At 44.1% G+C, this 19,018-nt stretch overlaps 2 protein-coding genes across 3 annotated transcripts; both read left to right on the top strand.

The window, feature by feature from the left end:
* Positions 1–120: 120 nt before the first annotated feature.
* LOC121534289 (Fc receptor-like protein 5) lies at positions 121–5,193 on the top strand. 2 transcript variants are annotated; one of them, XM_045205276.1, is made up of 10 exons: positions 131–312; positions 543–569; positions 941–1,222; positions 1,467–1,778; positions 2,246–2,518; positions 2,806–3,126; positions 3,368–3,478; positions 3,626–3,671; positions 4,536–4,604; positions 5,065–5,193. In XM_045205276.1, exons 1-10 carry the CDS (start codon positions 273–275, stop codon positions 5,087–5,089), a joined length of 1,506 nt encoding a protein of 501 aa, XP_045061211.1. In that variant the 5' UTR covers positions 131–272; the 3' UTR covers positions 5,090–5,193. The 2 variants fall into 2 exon arrangements, with proteins under 2 accessions (XP_045061212.1, XP_045061211.1); XM_045205277.1 differs by lacking the exon at positions 3,626–3,671 and having other exon boundaries at positions 121–312.
* Positions 5,194–7,156: 1,963 nt separating this feature from the next.
* Positions 7,157–18,316, top strand: si:dkey-93h22.7 (Fc receptor-like protein 5). The gene is given in 14 exon segments (XM_041840916.2): positions 7,157–7,421; positions 7,511–7,537; positions 7,617–7,743; positions 11,777–11,952; positions 12,777–12,963; positions 13,274–13,380; positions 15,579–15,851; positions 16,119–16,396; positions 16,398–16,422; positions 16,805–16,906; positions 17,617–17,647; positions 17,767–17,872; positions 18,039–18,104; positions 18,256–18,316. Coding segments are annotated over 14 exon segments (1,593 nt in total). The 5' UTR covers positions 7,157–7,384; the 3' UTR covers positions 18,307–18,316.
* Positions 18,317–19,018: the final 702 nt, after the last annotated feature.

Genomic DNA, 19,018 nt, shown 5'->3' with positions numbered 1-19,018 from the left:
TAGTTGGAGTAGGTTAGTAGTCATAGTGTGGTCTAGATGGCCAGTATAGTTGGAGTAGGTTAGTAGTCATAGTGTGTGGTCTAGATGGCCAGTATAGTTTAAGCATTTTTTTTACGAGAGACGCACATACTCACGTTATCTTTCTCTAGCATGTGGTGGACCGTGCAAAAACCTTACACACACACACACACACACACACACACACACACACACAATACACACCCATGACACTTATACAGACAATATGCTACGGATGAAGACCGAACCTGGGAATGAAGAACAAACAAGAATTATGTTTATTGCCTGTTTTAGGTGAGTCAGTGAAACATTTTTATTTATTTTTTAAACAAAGTTATACCCTGGCCCCAGATCTGTTTGTGCTCTTGCCAACTCCATTGCTGTCATTGTCAAGCCAAACATGGCAATGCCATAGGGAGTTGGCAACAGAGCAGAAAAAGACTAGCACCCAGGCTAAAATAGTAAAGTTGAGTAGTTGTGTGTGTCCTGTACTAATGTATTTCTACTGGTTTGTTCTCTTCCAGTTGTGGCCTGTCTGGTGTCCATAATGGGTATGTATTCAAATTGTTCCGTATTTCTGTTTTCCAATTGCATGAAATTAAAAGTTGTATCTCAAATATTATTATTTTCACAGCCTATTATATCACCAAATTGTTCAATGAGAAAATGTAAAATGAACTTGTGTGAGTTTTCACAGCCATACTAAGCTCTCCAACCGTTTGACAGCAACGTACTAAAGAACCAAAACAAATCTAAAACCATGTTTCTGAGCTCTGTGGCCCCCTCCCTAGCTCTGGGCTGAAGTTTCCTCTAGTTACAGATCTAGGATCTGCTTCCTCAACCATAACCTTAACCATTAGTGGGGGAAATGCTAAACTGACCCAAGATCTTGAGGCAACTTCACCCTACTCCCTCTCTGCAGGTGGTTCACCTCTCTCTAGCCCTATTCTGATTGGTCCAGACAAGGCCTACCTGAACTCCAAGGTAGTGTTCCAATGTAGGTCACCTGGGTCTCCTCCACCAATCACATACGAGCTCCTGAAGGACGGCAACCACCTGGTCGCCACGAGCAACGACCTCCAAGACGACCAATCGGCCACGTTCTCCCTGAAGATCTCTGTGACGTCAGAAGGATCGTACCACTGCAGGGTGACGGCAGGGGGAAACACGGGCCTCAGTGGAACGGTCCTCCTGCAAGTAGTGAGTGAGTAGGAGGGTGTGTGTGTGTGTGTTAACTAGACTTGTGTGTGTGCTTACAAGTAAGTGGTAGAGTTCAGTGGAATAGATAATTTCACAACTAAATGCTTTCATCCATCCCCTTCCTCCATCCCCCTCTCCTCCATTCTTCTCTCCTCCATCCTCCCCTCATCCATCCTCCACCCATAACTCCTTCACCATCCCCTCTCCTCCATCACCTTCTCCTCCACCCCTCCCCCACCCCACCTCAGTCCCCGTCTCAGGCACCATGGTGACCTCTGACCCTAATCCCCCCATTCTCTATGAGGGGTCACGGCTCGTCCTCAGCTGTGATGTCACCAGGGGCTCCCACCTCTCCTACACCTGGTTCTACAACAGACAGGAAGTGACATCATCTCCAACCTCACCTTTGACCCCGCTTCTGCTCTGGCCGGTGGGTAACACGCTGGTGGTGGAGAGGGTCACAGCAAAGCATGCTGGGAATTATTCGTGCATGGCCGGGACCAGGATAAAGGCCAACAGCAGGTTCTCCAGCAGCGGAGAGGTCACAGTCAGGGTCAAAGGTACAACTGCAGAGGTTAAAGGTCAAAGGTTAAGCTTCAACCACAACCAAACTGGACCTGGGGAATGGAGATCACAGAGAATATTTACACAGAGAACATATAAAATGTTAACTGTGTCAAATGTTTTCCTTTCCTTTTCTCGCCCTCGTTTCTCTCTCTCTCTCTTCCTCTCTCTCTCTCCCTTTCTCTCTCTCTCCCTTTCTCTCTCGATCTCTCTCTCTCGATCTCTCTCTCTCTCGATCTCTCTCTCTCTCGCGCTCTTTATCTCTCTCTCTCGATCTCTCTCTCTCTCTCTCGATCTCTCTCTCTCTCTCTCTCTCGCTCTTTATCTCTCTCTCGATCTCTCTCTCTCTCCCTCTCTCTCTCTCGCTCTTTATCTCGATCTCTCGATCTCTCCCTCTCTCTCTCTCCTCTCTCTCTCTCTCTCTCTCTCTCTCTCTCTCTCTTTATCTCTCTCTCTCCCTCAGCCTACCTCTCCGTACCCCAAATATCCTTCACCATCTCCAAAGAGGGTTCGAGTTACCGCGGCAATGTGACCTGCAGGTCATCAAGGGGAACCCCTCCCGTGACCTTCTACTTCTTCCTTGATGACAAGGAGATGGGTTCCGACGTGGCAATGGAGTCGCTGGTTGCCTGGTTCCCCGTTGCCATCGTTCCCGGGCGTGACATGGGCATGGTGCAGTGTAGAGTGGAGAGTGATGCACAGAGACTGACCAGCAAACCTCTGACTCTGGAAGTGGGTACGGGCCAAACCTACGTGTGTGTGTGTTGTAGTATATGTCATGATAGCTGTATGAGTGTTGTCTGTGGCCATCCATCCCTCTCTCTCCCCCCTTCCCAGCCCTTCCTCCTTCTCCTCCCTCCCTCCCTCCCTCTCTTTCTCTCTCCCCCCTTTACATCCCTCCCTCCCTCCCTCTCTCTCCCCCCTTCCCAGCCCTTCCTCCTTTGCATCCCTCCCTCCCTCCCTCTCTCTCCCCCCTTCCCAGCCCTTCCTCCTTCTCATCCCTCCCTCTCTCCCTCCCTCCAGTCCCAGTAGGAGGCTCACCGAAGGTGGATGTGGAGTACCTCTACAGGGCTGATTCCAAGATGGCCGCTGCTCGTCTCCAATGCCTCCTGAGCCTCGGGACCTTCCCCTTCTTCTCCTGGTCCCTCAACGGCTCCATCCTCCTTCACCCCTCCGAGGGAGTCTCCTCTCACCCCTCTCACGCCCTGGCAGACGAAGGGCGCACCCTCCTCCTCACCGAGATCACCCTAGAGGACACTGGGTATTATCGGTGCAGGGCGAGGAACAGTTATGACGTAACGTCCGCCTGGGTGGAAAGCGAACCTGTTCTTGTGCAGGTCACAGGTGAGTTAAGATGTGTCCCCAAATGAGTGAGAATTAGTCACCCATAGGCCATAGTCAAAAGTAGTGCACCAAATAGCGAATAGGGTTCCATTTGGGAAGCACCCTAAATTATAACTATTTATTTAACTGTATTAACTTGATGGATGTTGGCTAGTTTCATTGACAGGTGAGTTACGTTGAAACTTTACAGGTGAGTTGGTTGTGGTGACCTCTCTCTCCTCTCCCATCTCTGTCCATGCAGATGTTTCCATGACAACCATAGAGGTCATCGCCATAGTGTTTTGCTGTTTCCTCATGCTGACCCTGGCCGGGGGCGTGGCCTGTGTGATGAGGATGCTCGACCGCCAACGAGGTGTGTGTGTGTTCAGAATATGGTCATTGCTCTTAAATGTGTCACTCACAGTCTTTCGTTCTCTCTCTCTCTCTCTCTCTCTCTCTCTCTCTCTCTCTCTCTCTCTCTCTCTCTCTCTCTCTCTCTCTTCCTCCACCGCTCTCTCAGGCATTGTTGCAAGCAGCGAGCAGAGAGGGAGAGAGAGAGCGGCAAAGTGAGTCCTGTATTTCTTTAAGTCTATTGTAGCCTACAGTGTTTTGAAACTAACTATGATCCCTTCCAAAACCTCCCTGTACTGTCTCAGATTAGTGTCACTGCCCTTACAAACACCTCTCACTCTCTCTCTCTCTCTCTCTCTCTCTCTCTCTCTCTCTCTCTCTCTCTCTCTCTCTCTCTCTCTCTCCCTCTCTCTCTCTCTCTCTCTCTCTCTCTCTCCCTCTCTCTCTCTCTCTCTCTCTCTCTCTCTCTCTCTCTCTCTCTCTCTCTCTCTCTCTCTCTCTCTCTCTCTCTCTCTCTCTCTCTCTCTCTCTCTCTCTCTCTCTCTCTCTCTCTCTCTCTCTCTCTCTCTCTCTCTCTCTCTCTCTCTCTTTCTCTCTCGCTCTTTATCTCTTTCTCGATCTCTCTCTCCCTCTCTCTCTCTCTCCCTTTCTCTCTCGCTCTTTATCTCTTTCTCTTTCTCGATCTCTCTCTCTCTCTCTCTCTCTCTCTCTCTCTCTCTCTCTCTCTCTCTCTCTCTCTCTCTCTCCCCTTTCTCTCTCTCCCTCTCTCTCTCTCTCTCTCTCTCTCTCTCTCTCTTTATCTCTTTCTCGATCTCTCTCTCTCTCTCTCTCTCTCTCTCTCTCTCCCTTTCTCTCTCGCTCTTTCTCTCTCTCTCTCTCTCTCTCTCTCTCTCTCTCTCTCTCTCTCTCTCTCTCTCTCTCTCTCTCTCTCTCTCTCTCCCTTTCTCTCTCTCCCTTTCTCTCTCTCCCTCTCTCTCTCTCTCTCTCTCTCTCTCTCTCTCTCTCTCTCTCTCTCTCTCTCTCTGTCTGTCTGTCTGTCTGTCTGTCTGTCTGTCTGTCTGTCTGTCTCCCCCCTTCAGTGAAAGACGATTCAGCGAACATTTCTGCATCATCCCAGATCCACTTCCACTGACTGACATCACTACCAGGTCAGGGGTCAAGCAAGTGGACACTTCCTGTGTTGACAGTGATGTCATATCCTGTGTTGACAGTGATGTTGAGATTCAGGTAGAGTTGATGCCGCGTTCAAAACAACTGGGAGCTCAGAAGAAAACGAGCTCCGACTGGGAAAAGTCTATTTGAAAGGTCATCCAGCTCGAAATTCCAACTAGGGAACTCTGGCCTATTTCTAGAGCTCCGACTTTCCGACCTGAAGATCACTGATGTCATGATTTGACCTCGTATTTTTCGGAGTTCCCAGTTGTTTTGAATGCGGCAATAGTACAGCCAATATACTACTGATATCAGGTGCATGATTTAGAATCCAGACTCTAGTAGAAAAATTTGATTTAATGACAAATGAATAAAACTCTTATAAAAATCACTTTTTTGTGATTTATATTTTGGGAAAAGACAACTTTTTATCATAACTGTTCTTTCTCTTTTCAGACCCTTGAGATCACAATATAACTGACGTGATGAAATAAAACCCAACTTTAGACCGACCAGTTCCTCACAAAATAATCCTTCAATGTAATTTTATCCAACAAACTATTAAAGTTTTTTTCAATAATTTCAGCCCATTTTTCAGATTGACGTGTTATATTTTCAAAACTCAAAACTCACAACACTTGTAATGTCTTATGTTCAGAACCTTTAATTTAACATCAATCGTTGCTGAACAAGTTTCCACACTGGAGTGTTTGACGCATTGCTGCGTGCCGCTGTGTTTTCGGAATACACCTTTTATTCTGTGATTTACCCTCCTGCGCCTGACTCCTTCAAAATCACTCACCACATCATCAGAAATAGGGGTATTGTGGGAGTATTGTAGCGCAGTAGGCTACAGTAAAAACGTACTGGTGTAGCATGGTGTGCCATTTCTGCCTCTGATACATTGTTCAAGAACACCTTTTCTGTGTGACTTGTCAACTGATACAGTACTGCCTGTCTCTCTGCTTGAAATTCATCCGTTTACAGTGTATCAATGAAATTCAGATAATGAGTGGAATATATTGTTATATACAACTCAGGTATAAATATATTGTTATATACAACTCAGGTATAAATATATATGTTATATACAACTCAGGTATAAATATATTGTTATATACAACTCAGGGATAAATATATTGTTATATACAACCCAGGTATAAATATATTGTTATATACAACTCAGGTATAAATATATTGTTATATACAACTCAGGTATAAATATATTGTTATATACAACTCAGGTATAAATATATTGTTATATACAACTCAGGGATAAATATATTGTTATATACAACCCAGGTATAAATATATTGTTATATACAACTCAGGTATAAATATATTGTTATAAACAACTCAGGTATATATATATATATATATTGTTATATACAACTCAGGGATCAATATATTGTTATATACAACTCAGGTATAAATATATTGTTATAAACAACTCAGGTATAAATATATTGTTATATACAACCCAGGTATTTCAGCAGTGCATTGTACACCACACTATAATTCCAAATGGTAGCACATATAGTGACTTTCCACTTTGTCCTATTGAAGCACACTGGCTGATGGAGAATGATGGATGTAGTATTTACAGCCACATCCATATATTATTTGATTTTACCTTCCAACATAAATTGATGTCAACTGAAACATTTATGTACATTCATTTTACTGTGTTCAGAAGTTATGAAACTATATAGGTAAACTAAGCACTATACCATTTTGGTTCAGTAGTTATCCGTTTTGAGCAGTTTGAATAAATGATAGTTAAATGTATTGTTAACAAATTACATGAAAATCATATCAAAAGTAAAGTGAATATTGCATTTTGAAAGCCAGATACTTAGATTGAATATGTATGCAGACTGATAGAACAATTTGGTGCAGTGAAGAAGTAACTTGGTGAATTTGTTTGTTGTGCTCAGTCAATTGAAAATGTGTTTAGAGTTTTGACACGTGACATTTTGATTAGCTGTTTTGAGTTTTGTACTAAGAGTTGTGAAAATGTACCACATACTCGTGAAAATTGCACCAACGTGAATGAAAAAAATTGTATATTGTCTTTTCAAATGTATTATGATACCATGTTTATGACTTTTTAAGGAAGAATTGTTGTCAATACTGTAACAATAAAAATGTTAATGCTACATCTCGTGTGTGTTAATAAAGTTGGGACATGTTATGATTTCGTGGAACTGCAGTTAGAGAGGGAGGGGGGCGTATACCGCTATCAGTTCTGTGCACATGTCAATGTGTGTGTGTGTCTGGTGTGTGTGTGTAGTGGGCGGGCGTGCAGGTTAGTAGGTCCTAAACTTTTTTCAGTTATTCGTATCGGTCCCCACACCCTCTCTCTCTCTCTCTCTCTCTCTCTCTCTCTCTCTCTCTCTCTCTCTCTCTCTCTCTCTCTCTCTCTCTCTCTCTCTCTCTCTCTCTCTCTCTCTCTCTCTCTCTCTCTCTCTCTCTCTCTCTCTCTCTCTCTCTCTCTCTCTCTCTCTCTCTCTCTCTCTCTCTCTCTCTCTCTCTCTCTCTCTCTCTCTCTCGATCTCTCTGTATCCACCATTCATTCACTCCCACCACCCCCCATAACCACTTTAACTACCGCACACACACAACAAATGTAAACACATTCAAACCTTTACACACACACACACACACACACACACACACACACACACACACATGAATGCAAGTCCATAACTGCTTCTTCAGTCAAAAACAAACTTCCATTTCCAGTCTGATGTTTTCTGGATAAGAAGGAGAGAAGATGACTACTTTCAGAACAACAGTAGTAGTTTTACTGGGTGAGTTGTACAGTACTTGTTATCATGTCTTTCAGATGATTATTTAATAGAATACCAACAGCTTGTCTTCTTTTACTTCTTCTCTGAAGGTTTCTACACCTTGTGCCAGGAGACAAGTAAGTTTAGTGCCATTGTCGTAGTTGTGTGTGTGTGTGAGTGTGTCTGACTGTGTTGTGTACCTCCTCCCCGTCCCAGGAGCCTCAGTCCTTGGCAGACCGTTGCTGTACGGCCCCTCAACAGCCCTAGAGAAGACTGTAGAATACTTCCAGTGTGAAGTGCTGCATTACCCTAAAGAAGAGGCCATCCTCTACCAGCTATTCAGGTGGGAGTTGCTGTATTGTAGCGAATTCAAGAGGTTAGCCCTGTCTGAGACTCAAACCCGGGTCCAGCGCCTGTCAACCCAAAACCTTAGTCGTTACGCTAAGAGATCCGATTGCAAACCTCTTGACGAGGTTGCTAGGTGTTTGGTTAAGATCGCTACAATATCTACCCTAAGCCCCTAACTACTGGAGATCTGAAAGGAGGTGTTGTCAATATGAATATATCAGAAGGCAAGATGAAGCTAAACAATCCACTGCAGTGCCTAGGGGGGTAGGGTTCTAGGGGTCAATTTGAAACTCACATGAGACAAGACCTTAAAGATGCACTATGCAGAAATCGCTCCGCCATTTCCTGGTTGTTAAAATTCTAATAGTTCACCTAATTTCAGTTTATGTGACAAAACAAGCATGTATAGTGTAGAGAATCATTGTATTTGTATTCGTATTTATTATGGTTCCCCATTACTCTTCCTGGGGTCCAGCAAAATGAAGGCAGTTATACCATTTTAAAAACATTACAATACATTCACAACACACTGTGTGCCCTCAGGCCCCTACTTCACCACTACCACATATCAACAATACAAAATCCATGTGTACGTGTGTGTATAGTGCGTATGTTTACATTTACATTTTAGTCATTTAGCAGACGCTCTTATCCAGAGCGACTTACAGTTAGTGAGTGCATACATTATATTTTTCATACTGGCCCCCCGTGGGAATCGAACCCACAACCCTGGCGTTGCAAACACCATGCTCTACCAACTGAGCTACATCCCTGCCGGCCATTCCCTCCCCTACCCTGGACGAAGCTGGGCCAATTGTGCGCCGCCCCATGGGTCTCCCGGTCGCGGCCGGCTACGACAGAGCCTGGATTCGAACCAGGATCTCTAGTGGCACAGCTAGCACTGAGATGCAGTGCCTTAGACCACTGCGCCACTCGGGACGCACCACCCTCCTTTTATGTTATCGTGTGTGTGCATGCATGTGTCTGTGCCTATGTTTGTGTTGCTTCACAGTCCCCGCTGTTCCATAAGGTGTATTTTTATCTGTTTTTTAAATCTAATTTTACTGCTTGCATCAGTTACTTGATGTGGAATAGAGTTCCATGTAGTCATGGCTCTATGTAGTAATGTGCGCCTCCCACAGTCTGTTCTGGACTTGGGGACTGTGAAGAGACCTCTGGTGGCATGTCTTGTGGGGTATGCATGGGTGTCCCAGCTGTGCGCCAGTAGTTCAAACAGACAGCTCAGTGCATTCAACATGTCAATACCTCTCATAAATACATAAATGAGCCAGGAGAGATTGACATGTACAGTCGTGGTCAAAAGTTTTGAGAATGACACAAGTATTGGTCTTCACAAAGTTCGCTGCTTCAGTGTTATGAGATATTTTTGTCAGATGTTACTATGGTATACTGAAGTATAATTACAAGCATTCCATAAGTGTCAATGGGTTTTATTGACAATTACATTAAGTTTATGCAAAGAGTCAATATTTGCAGTGTTGACCCCTCTTTTTCAAGACCTCTGCAATCCGCCCTGGCATGCTGTCAATTAACTTTTGGGCCACATCCTGACTGATGGCAGCCCATTCTTGCATAATCAATGCTTAGAGTTTGTCAGAATTTGTGGGTTTTTGTTTGTCCACCCGGCTCTTGAGGATCGACCACAAGTTCTCAATGGGATTAAGGTCTGGGGAGTTTCCTGGCCATGGACCCAAAATGTCGATGTTTTGTTCCCCGAGCCACTTAGTTATCACTTTTGCCTTATGGAAAGGTGCTCCATCATGCTGTAAAAGGCATTGGTCGTCACCAAACTGTTCTTGGATGGTTGGGAGAAGTTGCTCTCAGAGGATGTGTTGGTACCATTCTTTATTCATGGCTGTGTTCTTAGGCAAAATTGTGAGTGAGCCCACTCCCTTGGCTGAGAAGCAACCCCACACATGAATGGTCTCAGGATGCTTTACTGTTGGCATGACACAGGACTAATGGTAGCGCTCACCTTGTCTTCTCTGGACAAGGTGTTTTATGGATGCCCCAAACAATCGGAAAGGGGATTCATCAGAGAAAATGACTTTACCCCAGTCCTCAGCAGTCCAATCGCTGTACCTTTTACAGAATATCAGTCTGTCCCTGATGTTTTTCCTGGAGAGAAATGGCTTCTTTGCTACCCTTCTTGACACCAAGCCATCCTCCAAAAGTCTTCGCCTCACTGTGCGTGCAGATGCACTCACACCTGCCTGCTGCCATTCCTGAGCAAGCGCTGCACTGGTGGTGCCCCGATCCCGCAGCTGAATCAACTTTAGGAGACGATCCTGGCGCTTGCTGGACTTTCTTGGGCGCCCTGACGCCTTCTTCACAACAATTGAACCTCTCTCCTTGAAGTTCTTGATGATCCGATAAATGGTTGATTTAGGTGCAATCTTACTAGCAGCAATATCCTTGCCTGTGAAGCCCTTTTTGTGCAAAGCAATGATGACGGCACGTGTTTCCTGGCAGGTAACCATGGTTAACAGAGGAAGAATAATGATTTCAAGCACCACCCTCCTTTTAAAGCTTCCAGTCTGTTATTCTAACTCAATCAGCATGACAGAGTGATCTCCAGCCTTGTCCTCGTCAACACTCTCACCTGTGTTAACGAGAGAATCACTGACATGATGGCAGCTGGTCCTTTTGTGGCAGGGCTGAAATGCAGTGGAAATGTTTATTTGGGATTAAGTTCATTTTCATGGCAAAGAGGGACTTTGCAATTAATTGCAATTCATCTGATCACTCTTCATGACATTCTGGAGTATATGCAAATTGCCATCATCAAAACTGAGGCAGCAGACTTTGTGAAAATTAGTATTTGTGTCATTCTCAAAACTTTTGACCACGACTGTATATTATTAATGCTAGATCTCTGTGTACATCCAAGGGCCAGCTGTGCTGCCCTGTTCTGAGCCAATTGTACTTTTCCTAAGTCCCTTTTTGAGGCACCTGACCACACGAGTCCAGGTGCGACAAAACTAGGGCCTGTAGGACCTGCCTTGTTGATAGTGCTGTTAAGAAGGTAGAGTAGCGCTTTACTATGGACAGACTTCTCCCCATCTTAGCTACTGTTGTATCAATATGTTTTGACCATGACAGTTTACAATCCAGGGTTACTCCAAGCAGTTTAGTCACCTCATCTTGCTCAATTTCCACATTAATTTTTACAAGATTTAGTTGAGGTTTAGGGTTTAGTGAATGATTTGTCCCAAATACAATGCTTTTAGTTTTAGAAATATTTAGGACTAACTTATTCCTTGCCACCCACTCTGAAACTAACTGCAGCTCTTTGTTAAGTGTTGCAGTCATTTCAGTCGCTGTAGTAGCTGACGTGTATAGCCAGTGGCATGTTGTTAGTATGAAAATGTATGCACTCACTAACTGTAAGTCACTCTGGATAAGAGTGTCTGCTAAAATGACTAAAATGTAATATGTTAGTAAAGATTGAAAAAAGTAAGGGGCCAAGACAGCTGCCCTGGGGAAGTTCCTGACTCTACCTGGATTATGTTGGAGAGGCTTCCATTAAAGAACACCCTCTGAGTTCTGTTAGACAGGTAACTCTTTATCCACAATATAGCGGGGGGTGTAAAGCCATAACACATACGTTTTTGCAGCAGCAGACTATGATCGATACATTTCAAAAGCCGCACTGAAGTCTAACAAAACAGCCCCAACAATATTTTTATCATCAATTTCTCTAAACTGCTGTGAAATATATTTTCCATAACCAAAAATATTGTATTTTCAGCTGTTTGAAACTGGTGTACAAAACCGAAAGTAAAAGATGCAAAAACAAAACTTAAGAACGGGAAGCATAGAAATAGTGAACATAGCACAGATCTACCGCTTCTGAGACATTTCTATGTGAATTTGGTCGGGTCGCCCAAAAAGGTACATGTTGCAGCTTTAAGGTTCTACATAGCCCTGTCAATGTAATGCCATATAAAGAACACAATAAATTATTAATGTTATGTATCCACTCAATTACTGTAATCTGTCCTCAGGGAAGGTGACCGGTCCAAGACCTTAGCGTTCCACAGTGCTCTGTCTGGTGAGATGGCCAATTTCCCTCTGTTCATCACTGCTTCCTACGAGGGCTACCTGGTGTGTGTGGCCAGCGTCCAGAACAACACAGCAATACAACCCACCGTCAGCCAAAGACACTACCTCAGAGTAGTCGGTGAGTCGTAGGTCCTGTATAAATACTTTGTTTTGTCCTCATAGAACTAGAATGTCCTCATAGAACTAGAATGTCCTCACATAACTAGAATACTTAGAACATAGAACATAGAACTAGATAATGTCCACTGTCAGCAGCAGACACTTCCTCAGAGTGGTCAGGTGAGTTACGTCATGAAGAGGTTGAGAAACTAACAATTTGTATGGTTTCCTGCTTGTTTGTGGCCTCTGTCCTCTAGAACTAGAATGTCCACATAGAACTATAATGTCCTGATATAACTATAATGTCCTCATAGAACTACAATGTCGTCATAGAACTAGAATGTCCTCATAGAACTAGACTAGAATGTCTTATAGAACTATAATGTCCTTATGGAACTACCATGTCCTCATAGAACTACAATATCCACATAAACTAGAATGTCCTGATATAGCTATAATGTCATCATAGAACTACAATGTCTTCATAGAACTAGAATGTCCTCGTAGAACTACAATTTCTTCATAGAACTAGAATGTCCTCAAAGAACTAGAATGTCCTCATAGAACTAGACTAGAATGTCTTTATAGAACTAGAATGTCCTCAAAGAATTAGAATGTCCTCATAGAACTAGACTAGAATGTCTTTATAGAACAATAATGTCTTCATAGAACTAGAATGTCCTAATAGAATTAAAACGTCTTCATAGAACTAGAATGTCCTCATAGAATTTGAATGTATTTATACAAACTACAATGTCTTCATAGAACTAAAAATGTTCACAGATCTAAAATGTCTTCCTAGAATTAGAACACAACATTATGGTTCTGTGTGTTCTCCCACAGTACCAGTGAATGGTGCGGAGGTTGTAGTCCAGTCAGGGTCTGTGGAGTTCTACGAAGGGAAGCCGCTGTCTCTACGCTGTAACATCACCAAAGGGAACCATGTCTCCTACCATTGGCTGGTGGATGGGAAGCCCCTCCCCCTGTCTCCTTTACACTATCAGGCACAGGAACAACTCTTCTTCTACAGGTACTGTATTGTGGATGGTCTGTTATTACTAGGCTGTCTGGTCTCTATATGTCTGTCTTGTGTTTGTCTTGAAGAGGTTCACTTTTGCACACCTGAAGAGGCATCTTAGATCATTGGTGCATTGGATATGCAAAAACTGACGAGAACTGATACACACTGTGAATACATTCAGATTAAACATTCATTGACAAATACATAATTCCAGTCACATAGACCTTCGTCAAGGTTTTATTATTTAGCTTCTTGAAAATATGTGAAATCTCACTGGAAATATTGTTGACAATATCTGTATTTGGATGCACTACTACAGGATGATTCCCCAGGACAGTGGGGTGTACACCTGTGTTGCTACCAACCAACTCAACCTTACCAATGTCTACTCCTCCAGGAGCATCGCCCAGGTCATCAAGGTCAAAGGTCAGAGGTCTGGGGTAATTTGTGTCACATAATTATGGTGTAGGGTGAAGTTGCCCCTAGACGCTGATCTTGAGTCAGTTTAGCATTTTCCCCACTAATGGTTAAGGTTAGGCTTGGGAGAGGAGAAGCTGATCCTAGATCTGTACCTAGGGGAAACTCATAGAGATAGGGGACTAGTGCCCAAAAGCCTTGTTTAGCATGGGCAGCAACATAGAGGAATTTCACCGTAATTCCATCCAGGTCATCAGCCAATGAATGATGCTCGTGAGCAAACATTCCATAACTGCAGCTGACAGTAAATCCGCAACCTTGGCTTTTTTATTTAATTTAACTAGGCAAGTCAGTTAAGAACAAATTCTTATTTACAATGACGGCCTACCCCGACGGGACTCCCAATCAAGGCCGGATTGTATCTGGAATCTAACCAGGGTCTGTAGTGAGATGCAGTGCCTTAGACCGCTGCGCCACTCGGGAGCCCGCTTTATACCTGTTCAAACAACACACTCCAGGTGGCAGTATGCAACCTTTCAGTTTGTTTACCAACACACAGAAGTAGTAGAAGAAGAAAATGGACTACTTCAATATGGAGATGGCATCTATGGCGCTGCCCGTGCGCTCACAGATGCCATAATGGGACCGGTACAAAGAAGAGTCCTCTATCATTCTTTATGGTTCCCAACCTTTTCGGTGACTGTACCACCAACTGAATTTTGCTCGGCCCGGAGTACCCCTCATGTGCATTTTACCAGTAGGCCTATGGTCTCATGAGTCTTCTCAAGTACCCCCTGTGAATAGGCCAAGTACCCCTAGGGGTCCTAGTACCCCTGGTTGGGAACCACTGCTCTATGGGGACACTTCACCCCGGAGCTAGAATTAGGGTGGCTTGGGGTTAAATGGCCCCCAGGGTTAAACAAAATTCCCTCCTGTAATTCTCACAGAAACCACTTTATGTCACCAACACTTTCCCTGGATGCCACTAGTCTTTCCCTGGATGCCACTAGTCTTTCCCTGGATGTCACTTGTCTTTCCCTGGGTGCCACTAGTCTTTCCCTGGATGTCACTAGTCTTTCCCTGGATGTCACTAGTCTTTCCCTGGATGTCACTAGTCTTTCCCTGGATGTCACTAGTCTTTCCCTGGATGCCACTAGTCTTGCTCAACTAAAAATGTCATCTGTCTCATCACAACTTTTTAAGTCAATCCAACAAAAACGATTTTGAGGTACATTGATCTAATATTTTTCTCATTTAGAAAAAGTTACATATTAAATCTGATGAAGTTAGATCTATAAACATTCTATATATACACTGAGCGTACAAAACACTAGGAACACCTGCTCTTTCCATGAAATAAGTTGTACATTTTCCTGTGTGGCTAAGTTGGTAGAGCTTGGCGCTTGCAACGCCACGGTTGTCGGTTTGATTCCCAAGGGGGACCAGTACAAAAAAGTATGCACTCACTATAGTGAGTTGCTCTGGATAAGAGCGTCCGCTAAATGACTAAAAATGTAAACGTAGACTGACCAGGTGATTCCAGGCGAAAGCTATGATCCCTTATTGATGTCACCTGTTAAATCCACTTCAACCAGTGTAGTTGAAGGGGAGGAGACGGGTTAAACACCCCCTTTCTAAAGTTTCTGTTTTTATTGAAGAACACAGACGCAAAAAATTCTGCCCACTTATTTCCCTTCAAAATGTGTTTGCCTAAGTATAGAGACAGTGTGTTGGGCCAGTAACCGAAAGGTCGCTGGTTTGAATATCTGAGCCGACTAGGTGAAAAATCTGTCTGTGCCCTTGAGCAAGGCACTTACCATAACTGCTCCTATAAGTTGCTCTGGATAAGAGTGTCTGCTAAATGTAAAATGTTAGCCAGTATGCACATATCTAAGTCTTACCAAACTTTGCTTTTTTTCAGTCAGAAAATAGACATTTCCCTTAAGGGGGCGTTTTCCACAAAGTTACCCTATCTCTCGTATCTAGGGCAGGAGTTTTCCCTGGTCAGGTCCCGCAGTCAGCAAAACCTCACCCTGCGTATTTCTCAAAGCTCCTGACAGCTAAAATAATTTCTGTCATAAGTCTGTCACATATTTATATTTGTTTCTTATTTTTTGGTGAAGTCAGTGGGTTGTATTCAATCAAACCCTGTATTCAGATGATATCTTGTTCAAAACTCTCTCCATCCATCCTCTCCTCTCTTTCAGAGCTCGTGTCTGAACCAGACCTCTTCTTCTCGGTACTGAAGGAAGGAGACGGAACCTACTTTGCCCTCGTCACCTGTCAATCACTCAAGGGGACTCCGCCCATCACCTTCTCCCTCTACAACAGGTCAGAGTTCGTCACCACGGAGACAGTTGACGAGCGATTTGCCATGTTCACTATTCCAGTGGTTCTAGATCTCCACATGGGCTTTCTACAGTGTCAGGCGGAGAATGGAGACCGGGTGGTGTACAGTCAGTTGACGGCCATGCACATTGGTAGGTCTGTCTGTCTGTCTGTCTGTCTGTCTCTTTTTCCGACAGTCTGTTTCAAGAAAGGATTTGACCTGTAGTTCTGTTCTCAGCACTCAAGACCCACTACAAAGCATTATAAGGACTTCTCAATTCTCATACATTTTAAATCATAATTTCATGTTTGCGTCCCAAATGGCACCCTATTCCCTACATAGTGCACAAATTTTGCTCTGGTCAAAAGTACAGGGTGCCATTTGGAACGCTGCTATATCTACCCCCACCCCATCCCAGTTCCAGTAGGTGGCGCTGTGACGATGCACTACGACACCGACGTGGGAGAGAACTTCTCCATTGTGGGCCTGAGGTTTTACTGTTCTGTGGAGAGGGGAACCTTGCCCTGGTACCGCTGGTTCCTCAACGGAACTGTTCTAGAAGGCCATGGAGACTTCTACTGGGTTGAGAACCAGCCGGAGCAATCCATTTTGTTGTTGTCTGTGGGGTGGAGCAGTGCTGGAACGTACCATTGTGAGGTGACCGACAGCTTTAATGGCACTACGGTGATCAGCAGTGAGGGAGAGGTACATCGATAGAGAAGGTTTGGTCTGAGATGAATCTTTTCTTTTTTCTTAAATATATTTGTTTGTATTTTTATTGGATAGAGAGAGATTGCTGAAAGAGCAGTGGGCTGGATTCCAACCCATGCTGGCAGCAGCGGTACATTTTACAAAGTGTGTGTGTGTGTGTGGGTGGGTGTGTGTGTGTGTGTGTGTGTGTGTGTGTGTGTGTGTGTGTGTGTGTGTGTGTGCGTGTGCGTGTGCGTATGCGTGTGCGTGTCTGTGTCTGTCTGTCTGTCTGTCTGTCTGTCACAGAGACATGGCTCTACAAAAGGTTAATGGTTGTTTGTAATTCAATCAAAGCCTGTTTTCAGATGTTTGAAGTTGTTTTTGTTTGTTTACCTCTTCTTCCTCCTCTGCCAGTGTTGAACCACCTCCCTACCGCGGTGGTGGCTGTTGTGTTTGGCTGTTTCCTCTTCCTGGTTACCTTGGTGACCGCCTGTTGTTTCATTGGACTGCTGTACCGTGAGTTTACACTGTTTTCTTTTTCTCCTCTCTCTTTTGTCTCTCTCACTCCTCTCTCTCTTTTCAGTTTGTCTCTCTGTCTCTCTCGCTCCTCTCTCTTTTCAGTTTGTCTCTCTGTCTCTCTCGCTCCTCTCTCTCTTTTCAGTTTGTCTCTCTGTCTCTCTCGCTCCTCTCTCTTTTCAGTTTGTCTCTCTGTCTCTCTCGCTCCTCTCTCTCTTTTCAGTTTGTCTCTCTGTCTCTCTCGCTCCTCTCTCTTTTCAGTTTGTCTCTCTGTCTCTCTCGCTCCTCTCTCTTTTCAGTTTGTCTCTCTGTCTCTCTCGCTCCTCTCTCTTTTCAGTTTGTCTCTCTGTCTCTCTCGCTCCTCTCTCTCTTTTCAGTTGGTCTCTCTGTCTCTCTCGCTCCTCTCTCTTTTCAGTTTGTCTCTCTGTCTCTCTTGCTCCTCTTTCTTTTCAGTTTGTCTCTCTGTCTCTCTCGCTCCTCTCTCTTTTCAGTTTGTCTCTCTGTCTCTCTCGCTCCTCTCTCTTTTCAGTTTGTCTCTCTGTCTCTCTCGCTCCTCTCTCTTTTCAGTTTGTCTCTCTGTCTCTCTCGCGCCTCTGTCTTTTCAGTTTGTCTCTCTGTCTGTCTCTGTCCTCTGTCTCTCCCCCTCTCTCTTTTTTACTCCACTTCAATTAATATGTTAACCCTAACCCTGTTGCCTGTTTTTCCCACAGGGAAAATACAGTATTATGTCGAAAAGTCCACGTAAGTAAATTTACTTCCCATAACAATCTCAGCCCTGAGATCTCACCTGTTTAACCAGGTGTATTTCCAACCACTACAGTGGACAGATATTCATCCCCGTATTCCTCCATCTCTCACAGGTTGGATCTCAGGTTGGGTCTGGAGATGCACAACATAATGGTGTCTGGTGATGATGAAGAGTTCCTGGGTCGCTGCATTATGGTGGCCGAGGGTGATAACGAAGTGGTAGGTGTGTGTGTGTGTGTGTGTGTGTGTGTGTGTGTGTGTGTGTGTGTGTGTGTGTGTGTGTGTGTGTGTGTGTGTGGAAAGATAATAAATACATACTTCACATTCAAGTTAATTTCAAACTTCCCCACAGAGTGTAAAATATTCCCCTTCTCTCCCCATGAAGGATGAAGAGGAATACATGGAGGATGAGGGAGTGGTGAGAGCAGCCAGAATCGTTGACTCAGATCAGGTAATGTAGCCTAGATCAATGAACCAATCAATTAATGAATCAACTGACCGATCAATCAACCAATCAATCCATTCATCCGTCCATCCACCATGAATCAGTTAACCAATTAATCAATTAACCAATCAATCAGACTGATGTCACTGATCCACAGGGGGAAGTAGATTCGACAGACGAGTGGCTGCAGCTTCAACAGGAACTGTAGAAGAAATCCAGAAAAGAGCTGTTAAATTCTACAACCATCTAAAAGGAAGCGATGCCTACACATTCTATCACAAAGCCCTCACCTACAGAGAGATGAACCTAGAGAAGAGTCCCATCAGACAGCTGGTTCGGGGGCTCTGTTCACAAACACAAACAGACCCCACAGAGCCCCAGGACAGCAACACAATTAGACCCAACCAAATCATGAGGGGAAAAAAAGATAACTATTTGACATACTGGAAAGAATCAACCAAAAAAAACAGAGCAAATTATAATGCTATCTGGCCCTAAACAGTAGTACACAGTGGCAGAATACTTGACCACGGTGACTGACCCAAAATTAAGAAAATCCTTGACTATGTACAGACTCAGTGAGCATAGCCTTGCTATTGAGAAAGGCCACCGTAGGCAGACCTGCCTCTCAAGAGAAGACAGGCTATGTGCACACTGCCCACAGACTGAGGTGGAAACTGAGCTACACTTCCTAACCTCCTGCCAAATGTATGACCATATTAGAGACACATATTTCCCTCAGATTACACAGACCCACAAAATACCACAGTGTGCAATCACAGCAGCAAGATTTGTGGCCCGTTGCCATGAGAAAAGGGCAACCAGTGGAGCACAAACAACAATGTAAATACAACCAATACTTATGTATATTTATCTTCCCCTACTATTCATACTACAACTATTTGCACATTGCTAAAACA

This window comes from Coregonus clupeaformis, chromosome 20 (assembly GCF_020615455.1).
Source record: "Coregonus clupeaformis isolate EN_2021a chromosome 20, ASM2061545v1, whole genome shotgun sequence".
NCBI lineage: Eukaryota > Metazoa > Chordata > Actinopteri > Salmoniformes > Salmonidae > Coregonus > Coregonus clupeaformis.
Note: the sequence above shows the minus strand (reverse complement) of the source record. Positions and strands in the feature narration are given on the sequence as shown.

Coding starts and splice junctions, on each gene's coding strand:
- LOC121534289 (XM_045205276.1), top strand. CDS start 273: ATGAAGAACAAACAAGAATTATGTTTATTGCCTGTTTTAG. Junction 570..940: donor CTGTCTGGTGTCCATAATGG/GTATGTATTCAA, acceptor CCCTCTCTGCAG/GTGGTTCACCTCTCTCTAGC. Junction 2,519..2,805: donor ACCTCTGACTCTGGAAGTGG/GTACGGGCCAAA, acceptor CCCTCCCTCCAG/TCCCAGTAGGAGGCTCACCG.